At 31.6% G+C, this 13,675-nt stretch overlaps 1 protein-coding gene across 1 annotated transcript in view; it reads right to left on the reverse strand.

Annotated features, from left to right (window-relative positions):
* Positions 1 to 13,675, reverse strand: part of LOC112211059 (netrin-3) — a gene marked incomplete at its 5' end in the record, with an annotated part of 39,104 nt that overhangs the window by 19,659 nt on the left and 5,770 nt on the right. The window contains one exon of the mRNA XM_067046184.1: positions 8,406 to 8,480. Within this exon, the coding sequence (XP_066902285.1) occupies positions 8,406 to 8,480 (75 nt within the window). The remainder of the gene's footprint in view (positions 1 to 8,405; positions 8,481 to 13,675) is intronic.

Below are 13,675 nucleotides of genomic sequence, written 5' to 3' on the forward strand. Positions count from 1 at the left end.
TGTCCTCAGATTGAATTACCTTTAATGTAGTCATTAATATAATTTACTAAAAAAAATATGTTTTTTAAGTTTTAAAATAAATCATGTTTTATTTATTTCGTAACTTTCATTCTTGGGCAAATGAAGGATTTTAACAAACAAATATTGTTCTACAAAAACCCATGTTGATGAGTCTAGTAGTTTTTTCTAGTCTATAGAGAACAGACCAACAAACATTAGCCTTTATAAGTATAAATATATATACTATTATAAGATAAAAAATAATGAATGGAAAGGGCGTTGCAATGTTTGACAATAATACGATGCACTTATGAACTTTAAATCCAGGATACATTAAGCGCAGTTAATCCAGACACCCATTTCCCTTTAATCTTACGAACTAACCACATTAACCACGGCTTAGGGAGTGATTTAGATTCAGATTTACAGTTTCAGTGGCTTAATTTACTTAGATATTAAGTGTATCCAGTTTCTAGTCTCCTTTAATACATCATGCGGTAACACCGTTTCATGACTTGAATCAAACTTAAATCCTTGCGGTAAACAATAATAGAAGAATTTCAGTATAGGAAAAAAGTACAATGAGTGACGGGCTATAAATTTTAAAAGGATTCGGGCAGGTAGGCTATTTAATTATGTGCATGCATTGTAGATAAATAAACATTACAGTAAATTGTCTAGAGTAAAGAAACTAAGGGCTTATTGAAATCTCAAAACTCTAATATTTGAGAAATGTATATGAAATAAAATGAAATGAAAAATCATCAATTTATTCTGCGACACTTGGATTCCTAGGAATAATAGTTTGGAACAATTCAACAGCATTTGCCTCGCTAAATTAACTAATTTTAAACAAAATTAAAAAAATCTAAAATAATTATTATGTACATAAAATATGAACAAACGATACATTTTTACCAAACTTAAATTTTTGAATTATAAATTTCTAACCAGAAAAGAAAATTCTACAGTAAATACACATATTAAACACTGATCAGAATATAATTAAGATAATTGAAGGAAGGAAGGATTTAGCATTATATTAATTAGCAACAAATTAATTAATTGAATAGTTTAATGCTAAATCATATTAAGAAAATATGAGATGGCCATTTTATATGGCATATACCATATGTCAAACTATATTAAAATGTTAACAGCTGACAATTCTTTAAAATATAAATTTACAATGAATACGAGTTAATGATAGAATTGATAACATTTTTGAAATTAAATGTACCCGTTTGAGAATTCTCTCATTGTCAAAAATTATTATGGCAGGATCGAATAACTATTAAAAACAATAAAAATAAAATAGAAAGTAAATATGTAAGATGTATTAGTAACATTCAATTTGACAACAGAAACGTTGCATGTTTTATTACAGCGCCTTCAATTTTTCAGCCCATACAATTTTACAATACAGGACTGTAATGCGGTTTAGCATGACGTTCTTTTATGGGATATCTCTACACAATTATAGATAGATCTAAAAAATACACTACAATAAATATAGTTTGAATCTTGGAACCAGGGGTAGCAAAATATATTTTTGGTAGATAAAATGCTAAAGTTACAGCAAAAGTAGTTTTATTCTTATGTAAATATTATAATAAATAATTCAAATTTTATCCATTATAGTCTCAAAACCTTTTATTTCTCTTATAAGTCTGACGTTTCGGCCAATCCGGCCATCTTCAGGGACAATCTACTTAATACAACTTTGAAACCATATAATTTAAACAACTCAAATTATCACAGATTGTTGTGATAAAAGTTTAAGAATGTGTTAAAGTTTAAGAATCTGTTAAATGTGCGTTTTTGACTAATATTTAAAAAATTGTCATTGGAATTTAATTCGACTGATAAAAAGAATATAATTTGTCCAAAAGACTGAAAAAATAGTCTACAAGTTATCAGAAGTATATAAATATACAAAGACCACAAATAACTTTAATTGTATTAAGAAATTTGTATTTTGAAACAATATATGCGAAATCTTGATAATGATTTTAAAACCCAACAAGCTATTTCATTTACTTCCTTCCTCTAGACAGAGAGGGATTTTTTTCGATTTTTCTCAAACGTCAAGAAAAGTTACTTTTTATAAAGCAACTTTATCTGACCACCGAATCGGCCTTCACCTACATCATTTTACAACCCACCAAAAGCTTAGAGTTATAAATTTCATAGCTTCCATCTTTGAATTAAAAGTAGGAAGAATTACTAGCTCCGTTCTTTCTTAAATCCAGCAAGATCTTTATATAAATAAAGACTTAAAAACCTCATGAGTACATAACTATAAAATCATTATGTGAACAATTTCACGACAAACTAACTGTACACTCAAATCCTCTAATTCAAGGACTATCAGCACGGACCCTACCTGATACTGGTCGACGTATACGAAGGAGCTGGAATAGGGAGCTCCTGAATTAATCTCCAGATTTCAATTTTTCTGGAGAGGTATTGGATAACTTTCATTATAATGAAAGAAAGTAAAATATAGAAATTTAATTAGTGGAAAGTTTGTTCTTGTAAAATCTGAAATATAAAATCTATCTGAAAATAGTTTTGTCTTCTATTGGCATTCTTATATTTTTATTTTTTATTAATGATTTTAATACTCAAATGGATTTTCTGGAATCAAATGATAGTGAAACAAGAGGAAATATTCGTATACTATTCTTCCCTCCAATAAAAGGCTATAATTGAACATAGAATAGATGATTTTGCTACATAACTTTACTAAATCGCCATTATGTAGAGAAGGTTACATAAACACTGACAGTCCATCCTGGCAGTTATTGCCTCGGCTACACATAACGACTGTCGAGTCAGCAATGTAATTAAACCGGGCATTAAAGTCCCTTCTGTTCACCGCTAATCCTTATAAGATCTAATACCATTAGCTCCAAATTACTTCTGTGAGTTAAGGGGTTTTCAAAACGTGTTCGCGGCTAATTTATTGCTGTTAATAAACCTCAACTGAGAACAGCCATTGTTATAAGAAATTCGCTTCCATAAACGATTAGCTATTTGCAGTAAAAATGATTTGCTTTGTAGGGAATATAATTCCAAAACAGATGAATGTATGACACCTTTTAGATGTTGTTAGTAGACCAGTTTATGAGCTTCGGAAGGAAACATTTTTAGAACTATGAATTGAGGGATATGAAGCTTCAATTAAAATTCTTTTAACTTTCCACTCTAAATCTACCTTACATTTAAATAAAAATAAAAAATTCAAAAACTCTTTTATTTTTCTAGAAATATGCGATATAATTTGTTCCAAAGTTTTTCATAAAGATTTGAAAATTATGATGACTCTTACTTGAATCTTAATTTTTCTGGAAACCTTTTTAGTTTGTTCGACTTTCCATCGAAGTACATATATCATAATTATTATGATATAATTGAAGATATGAGTGGAAAATTAAACATGTTATGTACATAGGATTATTAAAAATATTCTTCAAAGAAAAATTCACCATGTTTCCTAAACTATTACATAAACGTTCAATAAACTCTTCACAAATACCTTGTTGTTCTAAATCATTTTCCAGTTTAAGTAAATAAACGAATTGTTATTTATTTCTCATTATATCAAAAAATAACAATTAAAAAAAACTAAATAAATATTTTACTGTCTTTTAACCCATTAAGTAGTCGTAGAGGTTTAAGCGATTTCATACTTTAAAGGACAATTCCACCATAATAACGTAATGTTATGAAATATATAAAATAATATTTTAAAATAATTTTTATGTTGAGGTGACAAAAATGATTTACTTTGATTAAATTAATATACGTACTATATTCGATTTTCTAATGTAGATGTATGATCAAATATTTTATTTCTTAAATTTTATTTTTAGTTGAGTAGTGGGCCTAAAAATCAAAATACGTACTAGGCTTTAGGGTGGAGGGAGAAGTTTGAGAGATATGATATAAGAATAGAATCAGAATATAAAACAATACAAATATTAACTTACGATGAGAAATATAAGATAACAATTTTTCGTTTAAAGCAGTTTAATTTTTTAATTTAAATTAGTTTTCATGAACTAAAGATTTACGATTTTAGAAACAGGGATACAAGTGAGAAATTCTATTTCGACCTAATCAAGAAATTGTTTAAATAAAAGTAAATAAATCTGAATACAATAATTAAGTTTTTATCAACAGGACAGGGCCAGAAAAATATGTATTTCATATGTATCATAGCCGCATTTAATTGATAAAAATATACTAATTCCTGGCATAAATGGAATTTCCTGGTCTATAATAAATAATTGTAAACTAGCATTATTGTTAAAATAATTATTTAATTTAACATAGCAGTAAATTTAAATTTTTTTTAGAATTATTTTATAGTTGTTTGAATCTTTCGGTGTCTTTAATGTAAGTATTCTTAGGTACTAGTGATGTACACTTTAGGGTGTGGATTCTTTTTGTCTTAAGTTAAACTCTAGAAAGTATTAAACAATTAATTCTCTATGGTCAGTATTACTCAACAAATTTTGATTTGTTTCGGGGAAAAAAATCTCACTTAAAAAAGCTATATGTTTATTAGACAAACGGTCTAAATTGCCACTCCTTTACAAAAGACTGATCTACATGACTATTATAAGGCCTATCTGGACATACGGAGTTGATCTTTGGGGCTCCACTAAACCATCAAATTCCTCCAGAATCCAATCCTTACAGTCCAAAATCCTTCGTAAAATCCTTAATGCTCCTTACTTTATCACAAATCAAGTCATCCCTCAGGACCTCAATGTTCCATATGTTGCCGATTTGGCCAGATCCAGATACCGTTCCTTCCATAACAAACTTCTCAACCATCCAAATCCACTTGTTTCTAACCTGGCTTCTCCTTCATTACCTAATAATCCTCCTAGGCTTCTGAAAAGAAGATGGCCTTGAGATCTCCTCCTCTAGAAATGTTATTGGAGTTCTATCAGTGGGTAGATTCTCCACATGTTTGTATCATGTCACTATGTCACCTACAGGAAATTTACTTGTTGTATATATGTGTATACAGTTGTAAATAACAATAAATAAATTATTATAAAAAAAAGAGAAAAAAAAGCTATATAAGTCTGAGAAAAAGTTTGTAATGGAAAATTTGATCATCACTTGTACACTCGATGATTGTAGCTAAATAGCCTGCCTCAGCCATTGTCAGTAATACTAACATCCTCTTTGTTATTCATTTATAAATGACCATCTGAACATCAAAAGAATTCCAGATAGACGTTCCAAGAAGACTAACTTGAACTAATTTGTGTAAACCGTTACGATAAACGTTCCATTATAAGAAATTTTCTATTGATATCCCTTCATCCGAAAAAATTACCAGTTCAAAAGAATCTAGAGGCAGTCGAACAGTTGGCTATTTGTGTCGATAAAACTTTTTAAAGTGGATGAGAAGTATATTCAAAATTTTGTTAATAAATCTATACTGAACGCTAACAAGTTGGCATTCCATCGACGTGTACTGAATGTTAATAGAGTCGAAATAGATGCATCCGTTTAATATCGTTATTTGTAAATTGAAGTTATATAAGGGCGTACATTTAGGGTAGAATGTTGCACCAACGCAAAAGTTGAACCTACTGTCCTTGAAATGTAAAAAGAATTTGCAAAATTGGTATTATTGGTTTTTATCCTGGCTGCTGTCCCTTTCAATCGATGAATTTATAAAGAACAGAAGAGGAGTATCACTTTGCTCATTTAACTGTCTACGCGCAATTTCCGTACATGAGTAATGCGGTTTTAAATCGTTCCAATTTCTTACTCCTAACAGAAACCAGGCTACAAAATGACGAGTATATAAACTACACATACGACAAAAACCGATAACTGTCTAAGAGTAATTCCAAGTTTAGCTGGAACGGTACATGAGTTGAGAGCTTTATTGCTGTATAAAATATTAATAGACATAATAGGAAATTATTGAATAACGTATTTGACTTCAATCACCTTTATGGAGAAAATACACGAAAAGGTACTCACCAAAGCAATCTAGCCTCGGTGATAATTACTCGCGGGACGCTATCAAATGAAATGACTGTCAATAAAAACAGTAGAAGAGCTAGAACGGTCCCTCCAATATAATGGAGTGAAAGGTAAGAATACGTACTGCCTCCTGAGCTAGCGGGCGCAACGGGGCACTGCGTCGGATCTCCCCAAATTAAAGTAGCTCATTGTAAGACTTCCTACAATATGAGGTGATGTAATAAAGGGATCTAAGTGAGTCTGAGGGAGCACTTTATTGCCCGGGGGAGGGTCACGTGACAACTAATGAAAGCAGAGGTATTTGTTCTGTCAACACTGAGTCAGTCAAGGCCCCGAGTCGGATATCCAATATAGTGAGTGCCGCGGAGTGGACCAAGTGCCCAGGTACATCCATAATGTAGCCCCATCTCTGTTTACTCTTGTAATCAGTCCCTCCGGGGCGTCGTCCAAAGTATTTCAGTCAACATCATCAGGATGCAGGCATTCCGTTCGCTAGAAGGTAGCTTCCAGTTTCAAACACGCACGGCAGGAACCTTTATAAGTCTATGTATTGGCACCAAACTGTCGGCATACGTGCATCACTTTTATAATTTTTATAACACTGAGGAATTCTCATAAAAAAGATAGGAATTTCGCACGCGGTTTCGCACAGAGGCTCTCAACTTAGTATGCGGTGTTCAGTTGATGATGTTTCCCCTACCTTTAGTAAGTTGGATCATATAGCAAATCTGATTATATAAGTATTATGATGCCCATACTGTAAAGATAATTTTCATTTCTAAAATATTAAGTAGCAGAGACGATGAATTAATATATTCAAATATGCGATGTCCTGAAAAATTGAGACAAAAATTAAAGGTATGATTTAGTTTTGATAATTTGCATGACAGATATATACAACTGCAATTGAATATTGTAAAGTTGGGCACCAAAATCTGCTCCCTCTATTTGCGAAAATAAAAATACATATGATAAGTCTGAGGCAGTTGATCTGAATAAAAGTATAAATTACATTCTACTTACAAAAAAATGAAATATACCTTAAAATCTCTCTTAAAGGACAGCTCTCCACAACTCGCTTCAACAGTCTTAAATAGGGTAACCAAATAGTGTTAGTAGCACTCATTAACAGTTCGATAAACACTATACATGAATATTTCAAACTGTTCAAGATTTCTCTATTGATATTTCTATCAATCTATACAATCCTCCTCGAAGATTGAAATGTTGGTGGTCTCTGTTGTGAAGAAGCAATCGCCAGCTATAAACTCAAGTATTGAGCACATGTGGCTTCGGTGCTCTCACTGTCTCCACTGGTTTTCAATACCAGTGAATTGTCAGTGAGAGAAGCGCTGAGATCTCATAGGGCCTGCTTTGTCTTCCACGTGAGAACGGCAAACTTAAGCTTAGATTTCTCAAGGCTGACTGTAAATACTATATACAGATATGAAGGTGTGTTAAGATGGAATTTGGAATTATTTTATGCACCTCGTGTTTATATTATTTTGCAATTATTTAATTAGTTTTATCATTGTATTGCTTTAACTATTTTTATAGCTAAAATTTTGTTAACTATTATTATCTTTAAATTCTTTCATTATTTTGTTCAATATTTAGTATGACTCAACACATAGAGCTCCAATAACCGTTGCCCTTGCTTCTGGAAGCTTTTTAACATTAAACTACATTCTTTGATGAATAAAGTACAATAAAAAAAAAAAAAAAAGAACACGTGTGAACTACGTTGAAGTAATAACAATATTAACAATGGTAGGGTTAACGAAAATAAATGCTACCAAAAGATAAATAATATAGAATATTAAACAAACTTTTAAAAAACAATACTGAAATCTATTTATCACTGATATGTTATTATATAGAAACATATTAATCTACTAAAACCAGGGAGGAGATCATAAAATGTCTTTAGGGGGAGTGAAAAAAAAAAAAATCTTTATAAGGCTCAATATCTGATTTAACTTCCTAATGTTTTCCAGATGAGACTATTAAAGACAGTAATCTTACCGTTTTACATCGAATCCAAATCACGGTCAGAGATGTGAGTCTTAAAAAAACTGAAAATTGTCCGGAGCCAAGTGTGATTTAAACGTTGTAGTTTAAACCCCAGCTGACTCCGAAACCAGGGAATTGCAATCAATAAATAGTAGAAAATATTTTTAGGTTTATTGACCACAAATCTGACTATCTTATAATTAAACATATCAGGCTTCTCTGAGCTTGGAACAAATCTCGCTTTGTATAAGACAAAAATATGGAGGGTTCAATATAAAACCATTTAAAAAATGAAGATTTCATTTCTTTTTAGGCGCGGGACAATATTAAACAAATTAAATGAAATATTATGACAAATATATACTCACTAGGTGATTCTTCCTCAGCATTGTTGTCGTCACCAGCATCTGCAGACATCAAATTGACGGAGAGCTTCGGTATTTCTGAAACGAAAAGTTTATAGATAAGTTAATTGTATTAACGTATCGAATCAGCAGAGGTAATAATCAGGTAATTAATTGAACCATGGTTGTGGCATAATCTTAATCTCCTTCAAAGAAAAACTGAAGCTAAAAATGCCGCGCCTACGGTGTTTAGCGTTACTTAATAAAACTATAGATTGATCGATACGAATATACGCCACAGCACTTTAAAATGAAGCAGAAGGCAGCCTGTAATTGGTTCGTGCTGTTCAGTTTCTCCTCTGCCACGCCTCTGGTCCAACGTAAGGCCTGCTTTTTTGGCAACACTATTCCTTTTAGCTTACCCCCTCTACTATACTCTATCTTCCAAGAATTGTACAGAAAGGTGAAATGACATTAGCGTAAGAGGGAATACTAACATTAACATAATAAAATAAGGCCATTCTAAGCAATCAACAATTTCAGCTAATATGTTTTGTAAGGAAATATCGCATACATTGAATAAATGGACTTTTAAAATAGTCCCTATAATAAGGAAATTACCGTACACCAAATAAGGCCAATAACGAAAACATTTTAAGAGGAAAGTCAAAAATAGGTTTTCGATAAGAAGGAGAATATTGTGGAAACTGGGAAAGTTTCTTATCTCCGCTTGAGCTTTGGCTTAGTACTTACTTCCCTATGCTAGTAAATCCATAGGACACACCTGATAATATCAGAACTTTTCTATTTGTAACATATAAATATTTGTTTAAGTACTGAAAACAACTTCAGCATTTTAGTGACCGACAATATCGTAATACTGTCTAAATAAAATAATAAAAATGTATTTTTAAAGTTCAGATTCTTATCTTATTCATAGTAAATTAGTAATAAGTTCCAAACATCTGAAAAATACAGAAAAATGGATATTAGCATGACTTTAAATACCTGAAGGCAAGCGGCTTCTAGCAGAATAAAGAGAAAAAAATGTAAATATATAAATACACGGTCATAAAAACATGTGTTAAGGAGAACAAAGGATCTTGATAAAAGGAACAGAATGAAAGAACCTTATGATCTGACAGTTTGACTAAAGGGACATGTTTTTGTGACAGTATTTCACTGTTTGTCCGTTAATTAACTTTTTTTTCAGTCCATTTTTCTCTTTACGGCAAGTTAGTGAATTTAATTGATAAAAAACAAAAATAGATTTTTTTTTTTTACAATGATTTTATAGTTATTTATTTTATTAATGATAATGGCAAATTTATTATTGCTTCCAATTTCTCTCATTTTTTTTTTGTAAATACATTGCTGACATTTAATGAACGACGTTTCATTACCAATAAATGCTGATGTATTTATTCTTATTTCATATATTAAATAGAGTAGGTAATTACGGAAGTGCTATAGTGAAGGAAGTGATTGGGCAACAAAAGCAAAATAAAACGATAGTGAAAGTACAGATTAACACAGCACTTTAATTTAAAATATAAATTATTTTAACCAAACAAGCCCTAATTATCAATAAAATCATTAGATTGTATTTTTAGTAATTCTTATCAGGCTTACCAGATCTCTGTTAATAATAATGAGATCGTATTTCACCCATGTGTTTATTCGGAAAACAAATGTAAAAATTTTAATTGTTTATTAATTAAACTTGACCTTTGAAACCGCGAATAAAAATAACGGTGGTGGAACAAACACAACCTCGATTCTCATATAAATTTTCAACCATTTTAAAATTTGGAGAGGATACAGAGCTAGGCAAACCCTAAATATCAAATATATTAAGTAAGTTCCCCACATTCACGGTATTCTACAAAACCCTAAATACAAAATTTCAGCTCATTTTATCGAAAGGTGGTTACGTCTATAGGTACACCAATGTAGTTGGAGAAATTATATACATAAATCTAAATTTAAAAATTGAGTTTGAACTCATTTGGCAGGGTATGATGTCGATTGGGAACGTTAAAATATCAAAATATTAACATTATATGAACGAAAGAGATTAAATCGATGTTGAAATTAATCACCTCTTTCATTTCCTCAATATCATTTCAGATCGATTACTATATTTTGTGAAAGTTATTTTCTAAAGAATTTACTGAAATCGGGAAAATACAAAATAAATTAAATAAATGGAACCATCTCAAACATGAAACTAAAAAGGATCTGGATGAATGGGCGTATTCTAAATATCAGGGATATGTGGAAAATTTAGATCCTAAGGACCATTTATTATGGAAGGCTACGCGACGTCTCTTAAATAAACGTGAAAAAATTCCATGTCTAGTAGACAACGATGAATTCATCACCAGTGACGCCAAAAAAGCTGAAGTGTTCGCCAATTTCTTTGAGAAAACATTCTCTAACACAGAAATACGTCCGAATTTAGTCACTGATCAAATAGACAAGTATGTAAATCCCCCCTCGCAATAGTTGAACTCCCACCTAAATTCACGTCCCCAAAAGAAATCCAAGACCTGATTAAGAAGCTCAAGATAAAGAAAAGTCCTGGCCATGATTTGATCCCAGTCATAGCAATCAAAATGTTAACCAGGAAAGTTGTCGTTTTTATCACGTCAATTTTCAACTGTTGCCTTCGTACTGGATACTTTCCGGAAACATGGAAGAAAGCCGAACTCATAGTAATTCACAAGCCTGGTACGAACGCTAAACAAATCAGCAGCTATAGACCTATCAGTTTATTACCCATTTTTGGAAAATTACTGGAATCAGTTATAAAAAAACATCTTAATTCTTTTTTTCAAAGCATCCAAATAATTCCTGATTTTCAATTCGGTTTTCAAGACAGTCATTTCACTTCTCACCAACTGGCAATACTATCGGAATTTATAATTAGTGGATTCGAAAAAAAAAGACACACCCTGGTAGCATTCTTAGATTTCCGATAAGGTCTGGCATCGAGGTCTCCTATATAAATTAAAGAAAGCAGGCACTACAGAATACCTATACAATATTCTGAGCTCATTCCTCAATGGTAGAATATTTTCAGTCAAAATTAATAACAAAAATTCAACCCTTAGACAAATCAATGTCGGTACTCCACAAGGTTCAGTCCTTTCTTCCATTTTGTTCAACTTTCTCCTTCACGACATCGTCCAGTCCACACACACCTCCATAGCTATGTTCGCTGACGATACAGCTGTGTTCTCTCAACATGATGACATAATAATAGCTAGAAACATTTTGCAAAGTCACCTTAATGATTTAGAACAATATTTCACTAAATGGATGATTAGATTGAACATTGTAAAATGCAACTCAAAAGTTTTTACTCTTCGACGCCCACCGGATCTAATCCTCAAACGTAAAAATTTGAAATGTAATCCTGCCAGTGAAACAGTAAGATACCTGGAAATTCACCTAGATCGCCGCCTTACCTGGAATTACCATATCAACATCAAACTAACTCAAACTTATGCAAGGTTAGCAATGCTATATCCTATCCTAAACAGAAATTCCAAACTAAAACCAGAAACAACTGTTCTTATATTTAAAACAATACACAGGCCACTGCTGATGTACGACTGTGAAGTCTGGGGAGCGGCAATCTTCACGAAAAGGAAAAAATTACAATCTTTTCAAAATAAAGTCCTAAGAATCGCAGTTAATGCTCCTTGGTTCATACTAAATAGCCAATTGTATCGCGAATTACAAATGGAGTCAATAGAGGATTATATCAAAAAACGGTTCATGAAGTTTCACTCCCAGTTGCCGACTGTTAAAGGAGCAGTGACCTACAACCTGGGAAACCCAACCTCAACCCGAAGTCTGAAGCCCAGACTGCTGCAGGACATTCTTTTATAAATTTTTAATAAATATAAAATTAATTCATAGTCACACTATCTCTATTTACTTAGTATTATTAATCATTTTATTTATTCATTATTATTATTATTTTTATTTTTTTTATTTTTATTATTTTTTCTCTCTTTTCTTCTCTCTTCCCTTTTTCAACTTAACTTGTTAGTTTTTACAATTAGAAGACAATTGTTTGTTTTATTTAAGTGTACTAATATCATTATTTTTTGTTATTAATTTTACTTTCCACTTTTATTAAGAAGCATTATTCTTATCTATTTATTTTATTATTATTTTTTTTCTTTTAATAAGAGCATTTTATATAGTTAGGGGTGTCTTTTGTATGACTATACACCCTCATAATCAACTGTTAAAAAATATATATAATAGAAGTTATATCAACCATGTAAGGCCCACCAGGTATAAAAATAAAATAAATAAATAATACAAAATAAATTGATAAAATTTCAGTAGACAAGTTAAAAAAAAAGAAAAAGTTTTGCACTCTTTGCGGGCCATGACATAACGCAAACACGGGTCGTACGCAAATACACATGGGTTTCGAACTAACAAAAAAACCTTCCATCATCGATCATAGCCACCGGATAATTAGCAAAACCCGATACCCAATATGCAACTTTAATTGGTACAGCATAAGTTATGTAATTACATGTTTTTTTACATTTGGTATAGCTTGGTCCCGAAAATAACAATTCTAATGGTAGATATTAACTCCGAAAGGTTTAAGAAATATAGAGCTCATATTATCGGGGATATAGTTCAGTTCTATTTAAAGGGTATCGCCATTACCAACTGCTAATCGAAGTGCAACAGCTGCAGTGGAATCAGAGGACTCCCCTATCTGATAGGAGGCAGCGAATGATCCGCTGACAGCCGTTACCAATGTCCGCTCACGATGTTCCTCAGGAGTCGGTTATCTATTCCTCATCACGGGAGGAACTTCCTGGCCTTTGTTTGGACCTATGCTTGGATTCGTTCCGTCCAATAAGGGCGAGGAGGGTCACCTTTCTTTTGGAAAGGGCAGCTCCAGGGCATTCTAATGAGGACAACCTCAACCTGAAGATCAGGTCATTGCAGGTCATGTATTGTGTTCTATATTCAACAGTTGTCAAGAAAATATAATATAGTACGTTCTCCTCCTGTAAATATATCCTACCAGCGCAATGTTACAATTACGATACAATAATAAATAGAAAAAACCTCTTTGAAATAATAATAATCATAGCTTAATCTTAGACATTAGTGTGAAAAAAGCAGTAATCTCCTTCCTCATAGGCACAAATAAATTATTAAATCTGCATATGTATTTTTGCAGAAGATGCTGTGAGATATCCAATATCGCAGAAGATACTAAATTGAGAAATTATTAATTATTATTT

The sequence above is a fragment of the Halyomorpha halys genome, unplaced genomic scaffold, assembly GCF_000696795.3.
Source record: "Halyomorpha halys isolate HHAL.00 unplaced genomic scaffold, Hhal_1.1 Scaffold448.1, whole genome shotgun sequence".
NCBI classification, from domain to species: domain Eukaryota; kingdom Metazoa; phylum Arthropoda; class Insecta; order Hemiptera; family Pentatomidae; genus Halyomorpha; species Halyomorpha halys.